Source organism: Pseudorca crassidens, chromosome 9, assembly GCF_039906515.1.
Source record: "Pseudorca crassidens isolate mPseCra1 chromosome 9, mPseCra1.hap1, whole genome shotgun sequence".
Lineage (NCBI taxonomy): Eukaryota > Metazoa > Chordata > Mammalia > Artiodactyla > Delphinidae > Pseudorca > Pseudorca crassidens.
The window spans coordinates 97,351,716-97,375,782 of NC_090304.1; the positions used below are offsets into that span (position 1 = coordinate 97,351,716).

Consider the following 24,067-nt stretch of genomic DNA (forward strand, 5'->3'; position numbering starts at 1 on the left):
TGTTTCGTTTTCCTTTTAATTTTACTTCCTCCTGTTGTTCTGTTTCTACAGAGACCCGCTATTCCCTTGTTCTAGCCACACATCTGGATGTTGTGTTCCTAGTCAAAGGATAGTTAGATCTTCATTTCAGATCTGTGGTCCTTAGGCTTAAGGAAATCTGATTCCTGTTCAGGTCTGCTAAGACTTCCTTGGTATGCATCGAGAATTTAATAGATTTGGCAAGTATGTTTTGTAGTTAGTGGTTTAAGGTTATACTCACGTCCTTCTTTCATGGAAGATGGATTTTTTTTTCCCCTCTATTTTTGCTTTTAGTGTTGAGGAAGGCTAGTGGAGTAAAACTGCTTTCGTTCTTTTTCATCTTTACCTGGAGTTTAGTGCATATTTATTGCATTGAAGGAATGAGTGGTTTGTGAGAACATTGCCTTGAATAAACACATTCAGGTGGAAACAGATTTCTCCTTAGATGCATAGCTGGCAAGTTGCCCACGTGGCAAGTAGATGTTAACTAAATTCTCAACCAAGCTTTGAGATTTGGAGACACGGATTCTGTAGGGTTGGGAATTTTTTCATAACCAGTTTTTATTGGCTTATCTCTGCCTAAAACGAATAAAGGGTATGAATACCTTTCTAGATAAATATTTTGTAGCTATACCAGATATACTTTTCTGATTCTCACTCATGTGAAAACTTTTAGTTAACTGTAAAAAACTATACAAAGGGAAGATAATGTTTTCTTGTAAGGTAGTAGTCTAGAGGTTGAGAGTAGGGACTCTAGTTAGACTATGAGGGTTTCAGTCAGAAGTCCTCCATCTACTAGTTATATAGCTTGTATAAGTTACTTAATTTCTTTGAATTTCACAGTTTCCTACTATAAAAAGAAGCTAAAAATAATATTTCTCTCTTTGAATTTTTGTTAGAATAAAATTAACTAATATATACGTATAAAATACTTCATGCAGAGACTGGCATATGGTAAGTACTGAAGTACGTTTTAGCTAATATAATCATGATTTTAACTGTTAATGATTACTCTTATCCTGGGTAATGGAGGACGTATATTTGGAGCAATCTGCCTAGCATAGTTTTTAACTACCAAGTGTAACCTGAAGGTATTGAGTGTTCCTCAGCTAATAACCATTCTTCCCAAATGAGTATTTTTCAGGGAATCTAACCTCAAGAAATATGGACCAGCTTACTGTGTTATTCTTTTTTTCTTAATTAATTAATTTATTTATGGCTGCGTTGGGTCTTCATTGCTGCGTGTGCACTTTCTCTAGTTGTGGCAGGAGGGGGCTACTCTTCATTGCAGTGTGTGGGCTTCTCATTGCGGTGGCTTCTCTTGTTGTGTAGCACGAGCTCTAGGTGTGCGGACTTCAGTAGTTGTGAAGTCAGTAGTTGTGACTCGCAGGCTCTAGAGCACAGGCTCAGTAGTTGTGGCACACAGGCTTAGTTGTTCCATGGCATGTGGAATCTTCCTGGACCAGAGATTGAACCCGTGTCCCCTGCATTGGCAGGCAGATTCTTAACCACTGCGCCACCAGGGAAGTCCTACTGTGTTGTTCTTTACCCCTCTAATTTATGCTTATTTCCAGCCAGTTTATCTCTTCTTTAAAATACAAGTTCAGCAGAACGATTTTTCTCATAAGAATTCAGAAACCTTTGTTCTGATGATGAGCCCATTTAAATTTGGGTTTGAGCACTGATAGAAAACTAAGCTGGATTCCCTTAATGGGGAATCTGTCCATTCACCCTCCCAGGGTAGAATTTTTCTCAGGAACTAAATAGCTTTATCTAGCAGGGTCTTCCTGCCATTAGCTGTGGAACAGTACAAAGGCCACATTGAGCATAGCTGCTGGGGAAACCTTTTTCCTTCTCTGGCCTGTAAATGCCATTCTGTCTCTGTGAAAAGCCCTGACATCAGCTCTTGGAAAAATCCAAATACTTGTGTTAGAACAGGGCTGAAGCACTTGCCTGGGCAGAGACTAAATGGCTGAACTATGGTTCTAAGTTTACCAGATGGCTCTCAGTCATGTTATGCTTAAAAAAAAAATCGAGGGGCTTCCCTGGTTGTGCAGTGGTTAAGAATCCACCTGCCAATGCAGGGGACACGGGTTCGAGCCCTGGCCCAGGAAGATCCCACATGCCGCGGAGCAGCTAAGCCCGTGAGTCACAACTGCTGAGCCTGTGCTCTACGGCCCGTGAGCCACAACTACTGAGCCCGCGTGCCACAGCTACTGAAGCCCATGTGCCTAGAGCCCGTGCTCCGCAACGTGAGAAGCCACTTCAATGAGAAGCCTGCACACCGCAACGATGAGTATCCCCCCCTTGTTGTAACTAGAGATAGCCTGCGCACAACAATGAAGACCCAACACAGCCAAAAATAAATAAATAAAATAAATTTAAAAAATTGAGTCTATGAGTTTCAGGTGTTATCTAGAGAAATTAGGATAGAAAGGACAATCTAACAGCTACCCCCCCTTTCTTTGCTAGTTTCCTCATTTTATTCTTTTTCCTAACTTCAAGATAATGTGGAATTCATGCTTGGTGGGGACAGAATATATCAACATTATAAACTTTATATAGTATTCTCCACCTATTAGGTGCCTCATAAGTATTTGATTTTGGGGGCAAAATACACTGTTACTGTAAACATAGACTGAACTAAACTTTCTTAGTGTTCAAATCTATGGAATATGAAAGTTCATTCATCAGAGGGCTCCTTTAAAACATAAATCAGTTCATGATTTAAAAACCTACAGTGGTGTTCCATTGTACTTTGAATAAAATCAAAATTTGTTGACATGGCTCATATTCTTACATTATCTGGTTCCTGTCAAAAGATCTGTTGATCTTGTCTTAGTACTTCTCTCTTGGTCTTTATGCTCAAGCCACAGTGGACTTTGTATTTCTTGAAAACAGTAAGCTTCTTCTCCCTTGTGACCTTTGTACTGGCTGTTCCCTTTGCCTGTAAACCTCTGGCTCCAGATCGTCTCACGGCTGGCTCCTTTACCTCATTTATGTCTCAGCTCAAATGCTTTAGAGGTCTTTTTTGAATAAACTAAATTAACTCATTTAATCACAGTTACATGTCTTTTATTTTTCTCATAGCACTTACCACTATCTGAAATTATTTGGTACAGTTATTTGTTTGGTCTGTTGTCTTCTTGTAGAGTGTAAGCTTCTTGAGAGCAGAGGCCTTATCTGTTCACCGATGAACCTCTAGTGTCTAGAACTGCTTTGGCACAGATTGCTGTTCCTGTAACTCAGTATGCATTTGGCTGCCTGTAACAGGAACTAAGTCAAACTGACTTAAGCAGTAAGGACATTTACTGGCTCACATAAAGAGTCTAGAGGGAGGGTTGAGGGATTTTTGACTTAGTGGCTTAACTGTGTCAGTGGCCCAGGTTCTTTCCATTTTTCCACTTTTGCCATCATTGTCAGCTTCATCTTACACTAACCTTTAAGATTGGATGCTAACTAGCAAGTTAGGGCTACTCGCTTCCTCATTCACATCCAGTGGGAGAGGAAAAGAAGTTTCATGTGGTTCTCTCTTAAGAGTAAGAAAATACTTTCACAGATGTGTCTGGTAAACTTTGTTTCTATTCTCCAATCGCTTTCTGAATCAATCACTTACCCGAGAATGGAATTACATTAGGCCAAAAAGTTCCATCTCTTTTTGCTGCAAATGGAGTCATCTTTCTCTGAGTCAGCTGGGCTCTGAGGAAAGTAGTAGTAAAATTATGGTTTCTGGATTGGGAATCACTTGTATCCTCTGTAATTCTAAATAAAATTTTTTTTAATGAATGAATTCATTTAGTAAACCTGTATTGAATTGTCAGATATATGCTCAGCACTCCACTAGTTAATTGGAATACAAAATCAGATAGAACATGGTTTTCACTTTCAGATAATTTAAGGTTTAGTGAGAGAGTCAAACAAGTTAACAGAATATTAAAATTGTTTTAAAAATGAACATGATGGGGCTTCCCTGGTGGCGCAGTGGTTGAGAGTCTGCCTGCCGATGCAGGGGACATGGGTTTGTGCCCCGGTCTGGGAAGATTCCACATGCCATGGAGCGGCTGGGCCCGTGAGCCATGGCCGCTGAGCCTGCACATGTGGAGCCTGTGCTTCGCAGCGGGAGAGGCCACAACAGTGAGAGGCCTGTGTACCGCAAAAACACACACACACACAAAAAACAAAAAAATCAACATGATGCACCACGATGACTATAGTTAACACTGCCGTATAACTTGCAGGAAAGTTGTTAAGAGAATGAATTCTAAGAATTCTTATCACAAGGAGAAATTTTTTTTTCCTTTTTTCTTCTTTCCTTTTTATTGTATCTTTAAGAGATGTTTGTTAGCTAAACCTATTGTGGTAATCATTTCACAATATGTGTAAATTAAGCCTTCATGCTGTACACCTTAAACTTATCCAGTGCTGTGTGTCAATTATTTCTCAATAAAACTGGAAAAAATCAATTAATTGATTTAAATAATTGAATCCAAGAGAAAGTGGAAAAAAGTGAAAAGGGGAAACAAAGAACAGATGAGACAAATGAAAAGCAAATACCAATCATGATAGACTTAAACCTATCCATATCAGTAATCACATTAAAGGTAAATGGCCCAAACACCTCAATTAAAAGGCAGAGATTATCAGATTGGATAAAACAGCAAAGCCCAACTATATGGTGCCTACAAGAAACACATCTTAAAAATAAATACACACAATTTAAAAGTAAAAGGATAGAAAAAGATATGCTATGCCAACACTAATCAAAGTAAAGTTAACATGACTGCATTAATATCAGATAAAGTAGATTTCAGAGCAAAAATATTATGAGGGATAAAGAAGGTCATTTCATAATGATAAAGGGGTCAATAAAGGAGAAGAAAACATAGCAGTTGTAAACTTTTATGCATCTATTAACAGAGCTTTAAAACTCATGAAACAAAAACTGATGTAACCACAACAGACAAATGTACAATCATTAACAGTGATTTCAGTATCCCTCCATAATTGAAAGAAGTAGACTGAAAGTCAGCAAGGATACAGAATACTTAACACTATTGACCAATTTGATCTAATTGTGTTTATAGAACACTCTAGCCAACAACATAATGCACTTTTTTTTTTTTTTTGGCAAGTGCACTGTGGAACATTTACTAAGATAGATCATATTCTGGGCCACAGAATAAATTTGAATAAATTAAAAAGATTTAAGTCATACAAAGTATGTTCTCTGACCACAATGGAATTAGGTTAGAAATCAATAAAAGAAAGATTTCTGGAAAGCCCCCAAATATTTGGAAATTAAACAGCAGAATTTTGAATAACCCATGTCTCAAAGAAGAAATCAAAAGGGAAATGGGAAATTATTTTGTGCTGAATTAAAATGAAAACACAAAATATCAGAATTTGTGGAATGCCACTAAAGCATTACTTAGAAAGTTATAGCATTAAATACCTATTAGAAAAGAGGAAAGGTCTAAAGTCAGTGACATCAACTTCTGTTTTAAGAAACTAGAAAAATAAGAGGAAATTTAAACCAAATTAAGCAGAAGAAAGAAAAAAAGATCAGAGTAGGAGTCAATGAAGTAGAAACAGTAGAGAAAGACAGTGAAAGCAAAAGCTAATTCTTTTGAGAATATCGGTAAAGTTGTTAAATCTCTAGTCAGGCTGATCAGGAATAAAGACGAGAAGACAAACATTACCAATTGCAGGAATCAGAGAGGTGATATCACTACAGATTCTATAAATATTAAAAAGATTATAAGGGAATATTATGAATAGCATGCCAGTAAATTTAACAATTTAAGTGAATTATGGTTTGGAATTTTATAAATCCCAACAATATTAATATATAATACATAAGTATATATACCTATGTATTATATAATATATAAATAGCATATAAAATACATATATATGAACATATAAAAGACATGTATATGTGTGTGTGTGTGTGTATGTATATATATATATACACATATACATAGATGGGAGCTAGATTTCTCACTGTCAGATTGGGAAGTTAAGCAAAGAGGGAAGGTGAATGAACCTGTAGTACTGGATTAGAATCAGAGACATCAGTATGAACTCATGTTTAGTTTAATAAATATGCAGATGGATAGATACTATACATGAGTTAGTATACACACATGAACTTCTTAGCTTTGTTTGCTGAGAGGGCCAAGAAGTGTTGACACCCCAGTAGCAGCAAGTACACTCAGCACCCAGATCTTGGTTTCTAAATACCATTGTCCAATAAAATGACTCCTTAGAGAAATGGTTGATTCTAGGGCTGGAGTAGGGAAGATATAAGATGAGCCTAAAGCACTTTGTAGTGCCAGAAACAGGAAGTGCTCAAAAAATAAAACAGTGGGGGCATGTCAAAGGGATACAGGTGAAGGAACTCTCAATGGCTGAAGCTGAAATCATTTGAGCAAGAAAATAATGTAGTATTGGATTAGAACTCAAAGTATAAAATAAGTATACATGAGTTCATGCTGATAGAAATTATTGCATAAATAAGAGGAGAAGACACAAATTTTCCTTATGGGAAGAATTCCAAGTAGCATATGTAAATTCTGCCTCCTCCAGGAGATGGAGCTTAATCTTCCCAACCCCTAGTATGGACTAGATTTAGTGACTTGCTTCTAAAGAGTAGAGTATGGAAAGGGGAAAAAAGGAACTTTACAGGGAGAAGTCTGGCAAATGCTAGCTTAACCAAATGATCAAGGTTAACATTGCTAGTGATGTCACGTTGATATTGTGCATCCTTTGATATGTGATAAGAAAGGCATTTCACCTCTGTGGTATTCCAGAAATAGGCCCACATATATATTTACAACTGATTTTCAACGAAAGTGTAAAGGCAATTCAATAGAGAAAGGATGGTCTTTTCAACAAATGATGCTGGAACAATGGGATATCCATATGCAAAGAAATAAATTTCTATCCATACTCATGCCCTATACAAAAATTATTGCAAAATATGTCATAGACCTGAAAGTAAAATTGAAAATCATTAAGCTTTTAGAAGAAAATGTAGGAGAAAAGTCTTTGTGACTTTGTGTTAGGCAGAGGTTTCTTAGATATGACACCAGAAGTGTGTGCAAAAGACTGTTTCCAAATGAGATCACATTCACAAGTACCAGAGATTAGAACTTCAACATATGTTTTTGGAGGACACAATTCAATGCATAACAAGTGTAGTGGTTCCCAGTTTAGGGATTGCTTCTATGTTTAATGCAGGGGAACTGAGAATTTCTCTATATACTAAGGGCAATTCCCATACTGTGTAAGTAAAGCATCTTCCATATCTTTGCTTACTTTTCTTTCAAATGCAATGATGGTGTTGTAATTAATAAATACAAGTTCATTTGAAAATATTATGAGTTTGTTGTAGCTTTTTGGCGTTTATTCAATTTGTGGATAATATACCTCTAACTGCTATTATGTGGATCTCTGCTTTGTCTGTTTTTACTTTTAACAGCAATAGTCTCTTTCACCTATTTTGTGCCGAACTTTGACACTCAGACACCAAAATAATGTTACTTTGTCTTACAAAGTCTGTTCCTAAAACAGCTCCTTCAGCTTCTTGCTTCTGTGTGTTTCCTTAAGGGATAGAAATGAGTTCATGGGATTGAGCTAGGAGGATTGAGATGAGACACTGCTGTGTCTTCCCTTTTCTGTTTACCTGGTACACACAGAAACTCCTCTTTACTTCTAGCCAAACTCCCATGTGGATTCCTTACTGTAGATAAATTCATCTTAAGGAAGAAATCAAGAGGGAGTGCATAACTTGAATTACAATGATATTTTGTTACAACATTGCTTATTATACTAAAAAGTGGATGTAGCCTAAGTATTTACAAATGGGAATTGGTTAAATTAATTAAGTAGCTATATCACAAAGCACTTTGCAGGTATCAAGAATTATCTAGAGCCCTGTTTTTTTAAATCTTTATCTCATTTGTAAGTTCAATATATAAAATAAATAAAAGCTAAGCAGCTCTGATGTATGGGGAACCTAGAGTCTTCATCTACCCAATTTTGTCCTCTGAGGGACCGCTTTCGAACCTCTAGGGTTTTATGCAGCACAATTTAAAACCAGTGCTGTAGTGAAAAATGTAATGATGTAAAATTATGTTGATATTAAGTTTAAAAAATTACCAAAACAATATGTCCATTATGCTTTAAGTTTTATAAAAAGAACTTTTATACACTGTGTTTATACTATATACAAATACAGTAATCTATATCTTGAGAAAAGATGGGGGAAATATTCATTAAAATGCTAGGTGTTGAGATTATAGCTGATTTTTGGTTTCTGTTTTGTCTTTTTAATTTTTAAATTGTGTACATGTATTTCTTTGGGAATAAAAGATATTCTTTCATATTAAAAAGTAGAGAACCATTGCTTAATAGGAAACTTTACATTTTGGGAAAGATAACAGTCTCATTCCTCAATCCCTTGAGAGAGAGGAATTATCTTGAAAATGTTATAAAAATGATATTAGTAGCATAGGTTTATTTAGAAATTATTAATATCAGTAGTCTTATGTGTTAAGCATGTTAAGATAAGTCACATTTTTAGCATCTAAGGGAGAAAATGGAACTGAATGTCAGTGAATTCAGAATGAACTGAACTTTGTAAAGCAATGATTCTCAATTCTGGGATGATGTAAGAAGAATGTCAAAATAATTAAAACACCCTTTCTCTCCGCCTTTCCAGATGAAGTGCTCTGGTGAGCCATTGTTACTGATAAGAGTATACCTCAACTCTAGTTCCTTGGTTTTAGATCAAGAAAAACTTCTGTAGAAGAAAGGGTGAGATGGCATGCATATCACTAATTTTCTCACCTTTGCTCCACAAAATCAGAGGTTTTTTTTTTTTTCTTTGCGGTAGTTTGAAAGTTTGGGGTATTCAGGTTTGGCAGCAGAAAGTGTGGTTTTATGGTAAACTAAGTGGACAGTTAAGAGGAATTGAGGAATTGTTAATATTTGATGGCAGAACCAAAGTGTTTATGAAGAGAAATGTCTCTAGTTTAAAACCAAAATTTTCATCAGATCATTCATTGTATACATAGACAGTAAAAGTATTTTCAATGAAAAATAATCTCCTCAGAAGAAAATAAAACACTTTTATGGATGTGGAAGGTGTGTTATATAGAAAACTTAATTGTACTGATATTGGCTCTGATCAGTTTTTTTAGTAGTCTTATCTTTACCTATATTTTATATCCGTATAGCCTCTAAATTTTCATTATTTATAGAAATATTTCACCAACTAAGGAATATGACTTAAATATAAGGATATGTAATCAAAATACTTACCCATAAAGCATTTCTTATATAATTTATACAAATCGTAAGTAGAAAACATAGAATATGCTCAATCCTTATTCCCTTAGAGTTCTTCCTGGAAAGTGTATGAGGTTTTTATCTCCTCAAAAGAAATAGACATATGTTGGTTTAGTTCAAGGAAATTGTGAACATTTTTAGAGTATGTGGGAACTAAGTTTATACTTTTCTCATTCCCTATATTTTCTTGTGATTTTGGGGGCAATCCTTGCCATTTAACTTGGGTTAAGTATAGCTATGGCAGTGATTAGCCTTCCTGTATTCAAGGAATGAGTGCACACCAAGTACCAACACCTGAAGGTAAGCAGAGATCAAGAATAATCTTTTGTGATTTGGGAGTTAGTGTAGTTTTGGTTATTTTTCCTTCTCCCAAGATTTTAGAAATAAAAGAGTCCTATCCTGTAATTGTGTTGACACTTGATAAGAAATGTTTAGGCACACTTAAGATAAATCCATTATAATTTGTTTTCTTGTTTAATTGATATTCCTTGCTACAGAATTCTTTTTTTTTTTTTTTTTTGGTACGCGGCCCTCTCGCTGTTGTGGCCTCTCCCGTTGCGGAGCACAGGCTCTGGACGCGCAGGCTCAGCGGCCACGGCTCACAGGCCTAGCCGGCCCGTGGCATGTGGGATCTTCCCGGACCGGGGCACGAACCCATATCCCCTGCATCGGCAGGCGGACTCTCAACCACTGCGCCACCAGGGAAGCCCCAGAATTCTATTTTTTAACTGATACATAATAATTTAAATTTTGAGTAGAATTTTTTTATATAATAGAAAATAAAATATTATTTGACATATTTTATATTATAATTTTATATTTTATGAAATTGTCAAGCTCTGATTAATGCTGAAGCTTGTCTCAGTGGTACCTCAATGCAAAAGGTGAAAAGCTAATAACTAAGACTTTCTACTTCTTCAGAAGCACAATTGTATCTTTCTGCAAATTTGCAGAAAGCAGCTTGTCCTAACAAATTTTGCACATTGTCACTTCAATTTACAAAATATGAACATTTAATATTAATATATGTTATGTAAAATCTTGTTGGGAAACATGTCTATCCCAGATTGAGACCTTTTATTCTCTCTCTCATTTTTATTTTCACAAACATACCCTGAAATAGGGAATTGTGAAACAAGATTAAGATTTAAATCCTTATCTAATGAAAATCATACGTTGTCCCTGATTTATAAGTCATGAGATTATTCCGTAGAGTCCAGTTTCTTGCTGATATTTGTTTAATAATGGATTTGATGGCTTGAATGGTATTTAATGAGATGAGGATACTTAAGTAGTTTGAGGGTCTCAGACTTTTTCAAGTTTCTTTTTTTTTTACTCTTTTTTCTTTTGGAGTGAATAATTTGAAGTCTAAAAAGACACTAAGTTAATGGTGATACTCATGATCTCGAAGGAAATTTATTTAGAAACCTTACAGGAAATACTCACAAAAATGATAATGTTCCAGATTGTCAATAAAAAGGTGAAAGTTTAATAAGCTGTTATTTTTATTGTGAATTACTTTTTCCAGTTCAGAAACAACCAATATGCAGTTTATAATAGCTCTGGCAGAGGGAATTAAAATAATTTAGAATTTACTATTTGATTTGTCAAAGTATGTCCAAGAAGTAAGAGACATTTACTTAGGGTCTGTCTTGTGTTTAAGTTCTTCAGTAAAAGTGGCAGTATACTAAGCTATGTTTTAAAAGTTAATTTGAGACCTTACATTACATTCTAGTGAATCATTTTTGGATTTTACACAGAACTGAGCTCCTTGTTCCTTGTCATTCTGTGGTTTGTATTGCAAGGTCCACAAGTTTAAAACTAATAACACCATGAAGAATTCTCCATGAGTCATCCTGTCAGCTGTAGCTTCTGCTTTAGAGCCTGTCTGATATAACTAATTAATGTTTTATTGCCAGCTCTGCTAAACTTTTCATGCTTTGGATCTATATGCTAATAAAAAAGTACAATGGTAGATAATGTTCAGACTCTTTTTTTGGCTAGTTCCAAATTTTTTAGTTCTTTTAGTGACTCTAAGCTAGACCAGTTATAAATTATAGGTGGCCTAAGAATTTATGACTGGTGTGGTTTTTTTTTGGTGGGGGGGAGGGAAGTGGTAGTGGTCATTTACTACTTTTGGTTCTATGAATCTTGCTGTCCAGAGATCTAAAGATTGAATTAACAGTTCAGCTGAAGTCAGTACCATGGTCTGAATACTTACGGGCGCTGTGTATTGTAGACAAATGTTCTTTTAGCTGTTATGTTTGTTATTTTGTGAAAAATGATATAATACTTGAGCTAGCTGGTTCATATTCATATTAGAGTAATTTCAAAATTAAGTGCTATACTTCAGGTTATTTAAATTATTTAATAGAAATATATAAATGAAAAACTCGATTTACATCTGGGACACAGAATGCCTTAATCATTCTTGATATTTTAAAGGAGATGAGGAAATAATGGACTTTTTTGCTAAGTGGCCGGTATGGTCAACATAATTTCACTATGTTTAAATAAAAATCACTGACCTTACTTGCCAGGAAAATTAAAAGTTTTGGTCGTAACCCGATATTTTTTCTTACCCTGTAGCATCTGGGAAGTTTGTTAACTTGAGTATTGCCCTTAATTTTATGTAATATGACTTGGCAAGTTAAGTTTATAGTTTCATCACTGGCTTTGAATTATGCATTTCTGTGGATTTTACTGAGCTAAAAAACGATTGGAATATTGTTAGTCTTTATTTTTATTTTCTATTGAATTTGAAGTCATGCAGCTAAAGTTCAGATTTTATTTTTGTTCTCCGTAATAGGTAATAATAATTAAGTGGTTACTATGTGCTAGGCAGTGCTTTTCATTTAATCCTTCTCATTTTCTGATTTAATCCTCAAAACAGACTTGTGAGGTAGGTCTAGTATTGTCACTGTTTTACAGATAGGTTAAGCAACTTGCCCACGTTCAAGTACCTTCTCATTGTGAAACTAGAATATGAACCTATTTATATTTTTTCTGAGGAGTCCCTGAACCTAAGGCCCTGAGATCACTTGTAATTTTCATCGACTATAACAATATTGGAATAGTCTGTTTTTTTCACTATTGTTTATTATCACTTTATGAGGGGTTGAGCCTTAGAATTATCTTAATTGTTATCTGTTTTGCAGAGTTCTTTGTCTAGTAACTCTCCTCGCTGGAGTGATTTTTTTCCCCCTGCATTTTAATATCACTAAAATCAGGATGTATCTTACAGTGGAATTTTTGAGAATTCTAAATTTAGTAGCTAACATTGTTTGTTAATAAAAGCTTGACCACTATCCAATGTAGGTAAGATTTCCTTAACTTCCTCCCCTTCATTTCAGTTATCCATTATTAAGAACCATCTAACTCCCAAATTCCTCATCATAACTAAACCCAAGGGAGAAAAATCTAATATCTTGGAGGAGGCAGAGAGTAGGAATTAAGGTTTGATTGTGATATCCCTATTTCTGCTTTCAGAACACTTCTCACTGGAGTAGTATCAAAAGGCTAGGTCTTCTCACCAAAATCAATAAAAGGAAAATACGATTTCTAGTAGGCTATTTATTATAAGCAAATATGTGATGACACAAAACTTTGGCTGTTCTTTGCAATATTTTAGATCCAGAAGAAATTCTGTTTAACGATCTTGAAAGTTTTAAGTTTTAAAATCTTAAAAACAATTATAACATTGTGTATGTGTATGTATATTGTAGAATAGTTAAACCTGTCTGGGACTTCCCTGGTGGCACAGTGGTTAAGAATCCGCCTGCTAGTGCAGGGGCATGGGTTTGAGCCCTGGTCTGGGAAGATCCCACATGCCGCGGAGCAACTAAGCCCATGCAACACAACTACTGAGTCTGCGCTCTACAGCCCGCGAGCCACAGCTACTGAGCCCACATGCCACAACTACTGAAGCCTGCGCGCCTAGAGCCTGTGCTCCACAACAAGAGAAGCCACCGCAATGAGAAGTCCGCACACCGCAACGAAGAGTAGTCCCCGCTTGCTGCAACTAGTGAAAGCCTGCGTGCAGCAAAGAAGACCCAACACAGCCAAAAATAAATAAAACTAAATAAATAAGTTAATTAAAAAAAACCCCAAAAACAAAAACCTGGCTAAAAAATGTAAGTTTTACTCCAGTATATATTAATTATAGGTTAGGGTTATTTAATTACCAAATCACATTTCCCTCTATAATAACATATTGGGAGGAGTGGGAAAATAAAAAATTGGGGGAGGCCTCTGTATATTGCTACCTAGTGGTTTAATGCTAGAGCTCAGAACTAACAAGGAAAAGGCATCGTGAGTCAAGTGAGTGAAAGTATTGTGACATTTAAGGCCCTTGGTTAGGATTTTTGGCATACGAGTATGCTTAGTATAGGTAATCAAAAATAGGGGCATCTAGTCACCTTATCCCAATGGCTCAAATTCCTGATAACCCTTTTCTTTACATATTATGGTTCTTCATATTGGCAGTTTGACTTTGTCTTATAACTAGCAGAATACATATACACATATATAAATATGCATGAAACATGTTCATTGTTGACTAAATGTCCATGTCATCAATATGATACTTTCAAAAGCCAGACGCGTTTGGTTAATTAGGCATATCCAACATGTCAGCATTCAGATACAGCTGTTGTACTTAAATATCTAACCAAAGGAGATTTTCACAATTTTATGATTGGACTATACAATGGACAGGGACTTGAACATGGGATTTTGTACACCAGAATTGTTTCATCAGCCTTGTGTTGGGTTACTCTGTTGCTTAGAACATGACCATTTCTTAGCCTTTAGACCTACCTTTCTGTAGCATTTGATAGTATTACCTCTTCTTTATTGGTTCCTAGGGCAACCCTTTCTCCATTCTGATTTATCTTCTTAATCTCCTTCTTTGGCTCTCACATCCTTTCTCAGTTGTTCAGAAGCTAGGTTTTTTTCCCCCAGGATTTGATCCTTGGTGTTTTCTCTTTACCTGCTGTTTTAAATTTCAATGGCCATCAGTGGGTTGGTGACTCAAATCTACAACTCTAGCCCCAAGTTTTTCTTTGGAGTTCTAGCTTTCTATTTCCAGCTATCTGATTACATCTTCATCTCAATATCCAGCAGATGGTAGGGATTTTACAAAACCATGGGATTCTCTTGGTGATTTTCTTAGCTGGAGCAGAGGGAAGAATGAAATAGCCAGGAGGGCCCTTGACTTTGTTGCTTGCATACATGCGACTGCACATACATAGGTACATACATATTTGTTTGTTTTACTACATACTTTAAAGTGGAATTTGGTGACTAGAGAAAAAGTATTGTGATGTAAATAAAGCTTTTCTTGAGAAAAGTTCTTTGTACTTTCTGAATATAGTAAGTCGATTATGATAAGCAAGTTATACTGTAGGGCGGTCCTTCTTCTTTATCTTTTCATTCCATTTTTGTCCTCTTTCCCTTCCTTTCCATTCCCTTGTAAGAGAAAATAACTCAGGAAACTGGTTTACAGTCAGTAGTCTGGGAACTTCCAGATTTCTTTACCAGAATCTCTCTGGATGATGCAGTTTCTGACGCAAGCAGCATTGTTTTTGGGTAGGAGCTTTTATAATGGCTGTCAGGCCAAGTGGCTAAGGTTGCTAACTGCAGGTATTGTCCTTTGCAGAAATTCAGCTGGGAATTCTTTTCTGCCAACTTTTATGTTCATCTTTAAATTTAAATCCCATTCCCTCCCACCTCCCCCAACAAGTAAGGATGGACTACTTAGGAACTCTTATTTCTGAAGGTTTGGTTATCTTTTGTAATCAGTATATTCTCTAGAGCAGTGTCCTCTCTTTTATCCCAGGACCCCCTTTCCTTATTATCCCTAACTTGGTCGTAGAGTTAATATGCTATCGCTTATTAGGGAAGTTTTTAGATTCTCTTTTTCTTTGAATCAATTTTTACTTACATAGGAGGTAAAGGGATTTATAATTAAAGTTATATTTAGACTAAGGTTTTTTTTTTTTTAAACTAAACTACCTCCATGCCAAATAAAATAGTCAGGTATCATTTTATGTTTATTTCTTACTACTGTAACTAGTAGCCTTAAAAAAATTTACTGATATTCTTAATAAGCCCTGTTCTTATCACCTAAATAATCTTTACATAAAATGTTATAGGTTGAGATAATTCTAAAAAGGACAGAAATGAGAAGAGGAATGGGAGGATGTTTGAGAACACTCTTTTAGACTTAGGTTAGCATTTATGTATAGCATCAAACTCTTATCAAGAAGCCTCCAGTAATATTTCCTTTAAAAAAGACAACCAGGAGAAAAGGCTGTAGTTCTTTTAGCTTACAAACTGAAAAAACATTTAAAGTACCTTTGTTTTCTACTTTTGGAATATATTTTTAATAACTGATAGTGCCCCAGTGGTAATTTTTTCTAGATTTCTGGTATTACCTAAACATAAATAATTGAGAAGAATGATTTAATCATGATCAAAGGTTAGACACAGACCAACCAATAGAGCAGTAATAAGTATCCAGATATTTTGAATGGGGAAAGGTGAAGAAGGAACTTTTGCTAGGAAAACTAAATATAATATTTTAATGGTAAAATATTTCTCTTTGCTTAAGTTTTTTTAATCTGTAAAATGGAAATAATATCTTCGTAGTTATTTTTTTAGGATTAAAAAATATTACAAGTGAACAGTTTAGAATAGTGCTTAGCATCTACTAAGCTCTCAATAAATGTAGCTATTGCTATTATTATTTGAATTTTTAAAAAGAGAACCCATACTCAGGGACAGCTGATGGTAAATACACCTGCAATTTAAGATTTAACAAAGTAGTTAAGATGTTAAAAAATGGTATCCAACTCCACCTGTTTGTTGAATCTTGCTTTGGGAAAGTTAGTATAAGATTTAAATCCCTTATTCTGGTTTTGTAGAATGAATAAGCTTAATAACAATCTTGCAAGTGAAATAACTACATCTATTCTTTTTGTTTTTTCTTTGTTTCAGGTTTCCCCTCAAAAAACCTATAAGGTAAGTTGTTCAGTTGCACTTCATATGTTTAGGTTAAATTTTACTTAGAAGTGTTCCTTCAAAATTATGGTACATTTTTGTGGTTTTAGAAAATGTGGATTTAAGTAGTTTAAAGTTTCAAAATGTTTTACAAATTTAAAATATAACAGGTGTTGCATATTTTTTCTGGAAGACAGCATTATTTTGATAACATTTCCAATGTTTTTAATATAAGCATTTTAAAAGTTTGTTCAAATTGATACTTAAGATCACTCCCTATGAAGAGATTTAATTTAAAAATCTATTGTGACTGTTTTCAGTTGTGAGTAGCTTGGGGAGTGTAAATGGATTGCCAGTTTTTGATGTGTTTTATCACTTGGGTAACTGTAACTGCCTTTTTAGTTAATGAACTTTGACAAACTGGATCAGTCTTAATTACCCTAAGACAGTAAAGGAAAAAATCCAAAATGTCCAAATATGTCTGTGCCTGTATCTCCATATTTATTCATTTCCTGGGATTAAATGCCTCTTCCTCAGTACTCGTTCTTCAGCATCTTTTTTCTCTTTCATCTTAATTGTTGTATGTATTATTTAAAATGTAGGTAGTATGTCATTCCTAATTATTACAGTACTTTTATCATTTCTAGTGATGGCATAGTCCAGGATACCAATGCTAATCTTGGCATTTCAAGTAATTAGAAGTGTATGTATTATAGTAGTGGTCTTGTTTGCTGCCCAGCCATTATCTGATCAAGTATAATTGGGTAGGTCATAGGAAAAATAATAATTCTTATGCCATCTGGGCCTTGGAAAGACTTCTATGGCAAGAATTATAGGCAGGCTTTAAGAGAGCCTTGCCCTAGAGAACAAATGTATGGACACCAAGGGGAGAGAGCAGGGGCGGGGCGGGGTGGGGGGGTGGGATGAACTGGGAGATTGGGATTGACATGTATACACTAATATGTATAAAATAGATAACTAAAAAGAACCTGCTGTATAGCACAGGGAACCCCACTTCACTGTACAGTAGAAACTAACACAACATTGTAAAACAACTATACCCCAATTTTTTTTAAAATAAAGCCTTGCCTAAGATTTTTCTTTTTTAAAACTGTTCTCATCCATGCTGTATTTACACAGTGTTTTTGAACATGGCCATAATATACATAGGGTTGGGGAATATGTTTAATTACTTTTAGGTACTGTTCTCTTATCTGTTAAATGGAAATAATAGTGATTAACCTGTGAAAACCACTAAAAGGTTTTAAGCAGTTATTTCTCAGAATAAAATAGACTTTATTACTAAATACCACTCACTATTTTTAAGCACTTTTTATAACCAGGTAAATAGACTCTGTATTAAACATAGTATAGACTGAATTTTAAAACTTCTTGAAAAATATAAATTAGAGAGTTTTATGAGACTGTGTAAGGTAAACTGATTTCTTGGTTTCTCTTTGTAAGACACACTTGGGATTTTTAAATTAAGTTTTTATTCCAATTATTTCCTTATAGTAAAATATTTAATTGCTTTTATTTAATTTAGGCATGGAAGTATTTTGAACCGAGAGTCACCAACAGATAAGAAGCAGAAAGTTGAGCGCAGTACATCACATGATTTTGACCCCACAGGTAAAGCGCTTTGTTCTGCCAAAGAATATTGAGAGTAGTGAAGTTTCCAGTAATAACACTTTAAGCTGCATGACCACCTGAAACACTCAGCAGTAGCTGTTTGATCTGTTTAAGACTCTCCTTCCTCTTCAATTACATAATATAAAACCTTTGCACTCAGGAGGAATACAAGCATTTTTAACTTTCAACACTATGGATTCCACTATGGAAGCATCGTTATAGACTCTATTATATTTTAAAATAATGATGATAATAGAAATGCTTATTGTATCATAATTGGAGATTTTGGTCAGACCAAGAACTTGGGTAAATCCTAGGTATGAACAGTAGTATGTTTATAAAATCAAGGCTATAATCAAGGCTTGATAACAACTACATATTCTGTAGTCATCTAAAAATTCAGGTGTGATCATGGTAAATTGGAGTATTAGATAAAATAATTTAAAATTGATGATCATCTCATTTTAGAATAAGCAAATGAATAGAAATCCCTTTTTCTTCGAAGAGTATTCTAAACTCAGACAGCTGTCTTTCAACCTCAGTAGTGTTGATCTTTCCTAGAGTTTTCATGCTGGTAGACTTTTGACTGTTTATATTCTTAATTTTGTATCTATAGGGTGAACCCCTCTTGTAATGTATAGGCCTTTGCTTTCCCCTTGTAAACCCACTCAGTATTTAATTTATAAAAATTGCTTGATAATTTTGCTTTTGTCATTTGAAACTTATTCTTTGTTCATATACTCTTTTATTACTTGTATGTTCCTATGACAAAAGATGAAGTAAGTAAATGCTAAGGTCTCAGATACATAAATATATCTATTTTTAAGTATTTTCACTTAGAAGTAAAATTTTTAATTTTTAATGGAGTATTTTTTGTGTCTAGTTAAGGTTGTTTATACTTTTAGTATAGACTGCTAGTTTATTTTGAAAAATATAAATATTATCTAGGAAGGGAAGAATGGGAGGTGAATAGCTACTAAGTTACCTGCATCTTGGGTGGTAGGTGAACAATCCCAATCATCAGTGTAGGAGGCTTTGGTGGTGGAAGTATGTAATATGTAAGTTCTTGCATCTCCATTAAGAAAAATCCTTTATTTCTGACACCTAATTTTGATGTCATAGGGCTCAGAGGCTTTCATTTATATGATTAGTTACTGTCTTGATAATTAGTGTCACATGTTTCTGCCCTGTGCTCATGGAAGCATTATAGTCTTGTTAGATTGACTTAACTCTGTATTGGTCATCTGTGATGTGCCTATCTCCAAAGACAGATTAGCAAAGTGGTATTCAGTGCCTCATAATGAGATTATTACAGCTTTTAGTGCTTTTGTCATCTCTACAATTGTCAGATGATATATTTTGTAGACTTTTCATGTATTGTTTTGTTACATATTTTTATTGCACTGTCTTTTCTTTGATAAATCTAAAGTATGTCATTACCTGTGCTGTTCGTGACTATTCTAAGGGCTATCACCTGTGATGTTCATACTTTGTGTTTGCACGATTTAACTTGATCATGATTCATTCTTTTTTCCCCCATGAATTTTTCCCCTTACATTGGTCTCCATATTTTCTATATCTCTCTCCTTTTCTCCCGCTCCTGTGCAGATAGCTCCTCCAAGAAGACAAAGTCTAGTTCAGAGGAGAGTAGATCCGAGATATATGGTAAGCTAATGTAGCCCGAGATATATGGTAAGCTAATGTAGCCAATTCAGCCTTGCACCTTGGAGCTTGCTTCATGCTGTTTCTTTTCTTTCTTTCTTTTTTTTTTTTTTAACTGCAGTCTCTTTTGTGTCTGCTCTGCATGGCATGATCTATTGCAGGGAAAGGGAGCCTGGGGTTTTAATGTGGCTGTGATGTGGAAGCTTAAGGTTGCTAGAAACTAACATTGTAGAGTAAGAATAGGCACATTACCCATCTTCTCTTTCGTCTTGTTTATGTTAGGAAAGTGATTATCTCTAATATGTTTGGGTCAAGTTTCTCCAAATAACATGGATGAGCTTTGAATTCTTGGCATTTTCTTCCCATGTCCCGTTTGCAGAGTTTGGATCATGTAGAATTTCATCAGCGCTACCAGTCTTTTTCTCTAAGTATAGTACTGGTATAGTTTGATGTGTTAGCAGTTCTTTGGAATTTTAATTTTATTTTTAATTGTTTATTTTTAATTGCCTCATCATCTGGAAATGCTGTTCTTGTGTAATTTATCTACAACAGCAAAAATAGCCTAAGCATTTTATTTTTGTAGCATGAAGAATGTCTCTGCCTTTCATAAGTTTCCCTAAAGCTTATTCTGAATGGGAAAATTTCAGAATGACACCTTTAAAAAATAATCTTCGCAAAGAGCAGCTTTAACCTGAATGGTCAAGTTTTGCAACAGATGATTAAAACACTAATATTTCCAGGCTATGTCCTGTCTTCCAAAGATAATATAAACCATGTTTGTGAATTTCAGACATATTTTTCCTTTTCCTTTTCTTCTGCATAGTTTTACCTGTCCTCTTTTCTTGATTTGGCATCTAATTAGTGTTTTGAGAAAAGTGGATAAGAGAAGCACTGCCTGGAACCTAGACTTTTTTTTTTTTTTTTTTTTTGCGGTACGCGGGCCTCTCACTGTTGTGGCCTCTCCCGTTGCGGAGCACAGGCTCCGGACGCGCAGGCTCAGTGGCCATGGCTCACGGGCCCAGCCACTCCGCGGCATGTAGGATCTTCCCGGACCGGGGCACGAACCCGTGTCCCCCTCATCGGCAGGTGGACTCTCAACCACTGCACCACCAGGGAAGCCCTAGACTTTTAAAATAATCTCTGAAAGACCAGTAAGTTTTTTTTTTTAAAAGAAGAATCCAAATTTGGCCTCAAAGGAAAACCAGGTCTTCTCCAATAGAGGCTGAAAGTCTATCAAGTGGAAGTTTCCTTGGGTGTAGCTGTTTCCTAGCTTGATATACACATGAAAGGAAAAAATACATGAAAATGCCCCCTTTCTCTTTTAAGACACTTTATAATTTATATCTCCTGACACTTGAACACATAATGTCGGATACTATTTAGTATTATGAGGCCTGTGTTTGATTATAAATCAGTTAATGCTTTTGTGTTAGATACATACATATAGTTCTTTGCTTGGGTTTATGTGACCAGTACTTTTTCTGTGTAGTTAAACCTTTTACAGTAGTTCAACAGGAAATGTGTGCCATGCCCTATAGCATGTCAAGTTCATGCTTTTTCTTCCTTCCAAAGTATTTGGCTCCTCATAAGTTCTTGAGACCGTGTCTTTCTGTTCTATATAAAGAACTTCCTATGGTTTATTCTCTTCTTAGGAATGTGAACACTATCTTTATAGCACCATTCTTTTCCAGCAACCTTTGCAATGTTGTAATTTCATCTCCCCCACCATTTTCCTAGATCTGTGGTATGTATGCAAAAGCTTGCTGTTTGCTTTGGATGAGACTAACAATTTAGGAATCCATGACTAGAAATAGTATACTAAGATTTTTCTTACCAGAGATGGGAATATTAACACTAGTTCAGACATGCCATTGGCTTGGTAGTAATAGAAACATTTTAAGTGGTAATGGGGAAGTAAGGTGTGGCTTCTCTGTGTTTGTTTCTTGAGAACCCTTGAAATACCTTTTTTGGAAGGAACTGAGCCATGAGTTCTCAAAAGAACTTTTGAGAGGGATGAGTTGATCAGAACAGAGTTAGCATGCTAAATTAAATCTCTTTGACATTACAAATATTTTATCACCTGTGTGAATAGACTTCTTCAGACTGTGTGCAGTTAGCGTGGGTGAAAAGGAATCTCTAGAGAGTTATGGAAAGCTTGGAAATACTGGAATATGACTGAGTAGAATCATAGCAACTGGTGACATTGCTTTAGTGTAGGGTCTCTTAACAAGCCCACTTTTAACTTCTAAGATTATACATTGTCTTCTCTTGGGGTAAAATTGTTAGCTGGGTACTTCACACAAATACTAGTCATTCACTTACAAATTATTTATTTAAACTTTCCTAGCCATTTTTAGAGCCATTTTGTGAGATAGATTTACTTTGCTCATTTTAAGAGGAAACCAAATGTTTGTTTTGTATTCACTTCTTTGTTAAGTTTCTGCCCAGCGCAGTAGGTCAATATTTGTTCCTTTTCCCCTTATTTTCCCCTCTGAACCTTTTGGAGTCTGTTGACCATGTATAGGTATATTTTCTGATCTGCAATTTTAATGATGCTTAATTTTCTATTTTCCTTACTAATATCGTAATAGAGAAATTTTGTGGGGGTTTGAGGAATATGAGAGATTTAACAGGGCAATTTTGAGTTAGTCTACAGCTTCTGTCTTGGTGTCCTGAAGAGATTACAGCTGATGATATTATGTACAAGAAAATAAACCATGTCTTTTTGAAACTGTCTTAGTCTATTTCAAAAAGACTTCTGTAACAAAATACCAGAGGGGCTTCTATAACAAAATACCAGAGACTTGGCTTAAACAACAGAACTTTATTTTCTCACAGTTTTGGAGACTAGAAATATGCAGTCAGGCTGCCAGCATTGGTCAGGTTCTGGTGAGAGCTCTTCTCTGGGTTTAAAGACGGCCACCTTCTTGCTTTGTGCCCACATGGTCTTTTCCTTGGTGCAAGCGTGTGTAGAGAGGGAAACAGAACAAACTGTTTGGTATCTTATAAGGATACTAATCCCAGCATGAGGGCCTCACTCTTATGACCTTATTTAACCCCAGTTCCTCCCCAAAGGCCTCATTCCCAAGTACTATCATGTTGAGAGTTAGGGTTTAAACATATGAATTTTGTGGGGGTGACACAAACATTTAGTCCATAACAGAAGCGAATTGTTAGGTCTTGAAATATCCAGGTTTGGATACTTCAGAGTGTCTTTTCTTTTAATTCATATTTCTTTTTATTCCAGCTTCTCATATCTGTCAAATGAAAACTTCTTGGTTTGATTTTTACTCTCACCAAGTTATTATTCTCTGTTCTTTCTTCAACCTTGCAAAGAGCATTCTACATGAACCTTCTGTGTCCTCATAAATCACTCACTTCCTAACCTCTTAAAATCTGAACACATACTATCTGGAAGGTGAATCAGAATATCCAACTTGAAAATTTATGATCTTTTTCTCAGTTCTCACCTTCCCCTTGTGCCATTAGGCAATGTTGATGCCCTTTCTTTGGTGTATATAATATTAAATCAACCTATTTCTTTTCTCTTTATAATGGTTTTGTCTTTTCTGTACTTGCTTTCTTTTTCCTTCTTATAAATATAGGCATGACTCAAGTTTCTGTCCCTGATCTTTCTCCCTGTTTCCAGTCTCATATTTATAACTGTTTGCTGAATCCTTGCACTCTAACTATCCTTAAAATCCAAATGAGCAATCTGGAATTTATCATTGTTAACTATGGCTGGAAATCAGTCTTCCCCTTGATTTCCCTGATTCTTTCAATGACTTGGTCATTTTCCCATTTACTTAGTCTTATTTTCTTAAATTTATCTTTGACTTCTCCGTTTCTCTTGTCCCTTATTGTCAACTACTTGTCAGGTTTAATTGGTTCTGCCATCACATTATTTTTCACCCCCTGCTGTTTGGTTTCATCTCCACTGCTTTGTTCAGTTTGTCATCATGTCATTAGACTATTTTAATAGACCCATAACCTTCTTTCATGTTTATTTCACATTGATTCACTTCCTTTTCTCCATTCTACTGTATTCAGTCAGATGAGTGTTACTAAAGTAAGGATTTGGTCATTCACTTTTTGGGAAAGTACAAATAGTTATTAAGATATGCCATAATTTGTTTCCAATTCATCATTCTCCATCAATCTAGTACGGTTCACCCAAAGGTACCAGACTGTCCTCCAAATTTTCCTTTCCCAAGTGTGGCTTGGTCCTCTTTCTTTGCTCATGCCATTCCCATTGTTTTGAATGGATTATCTCCTATAACTCGCTATTAGAATTCTCCCCATCCTTCACGGCCTAGGTTCAAATACTGCCTCTTTCATAGGGCTTTCCTAGGTTTACCCAGTTACTTTTGTTGTCTCAACTTTGACATCCTGCTTTGTA

At 35.3% G+C, this 24,067-nt stretch overlaps 1 protein-coding gene across 5 annotated transcripts in view; it reads left to right on the forward strand.

The window, feature by feature from the left end:
* The window catches only part of ARHGEF12 (Rho guanine nucleotide exchange factor 12), a 143,845-nt gene that overhangs the window by 46,557 nt on the left and 73,221 nt on the right, over positions 1 to 24,067 (forward strand). For 2 of the 5 annotated variants that reach the window (XM_067751343.1, XM_067751340.1), the window contains exons 2-4: positions 16,372 to 16,395; positions 17,921 to 18,006; positions 19,615 to 19,671. In XM_067751343.1, coding sequence (XP_067607444.1) covers positions 16,372 to 16,395; positions 17,921 to 18,006; positions 19,615 to 19,671 — 167 coding nt within the window. Of the gene's footprint in view, positions 1 to 16,371; positions 16,396 to 17,920; positions 18,007 to 19,614; positions 19,672 to 19,691; positions 19,699 to 24,067 lie in introns of those variants that run through there. The other 3 variants (XM_067751341.1, XM_067751344.1, XM_067751345.1) reach the window with 2 other exon arrangements.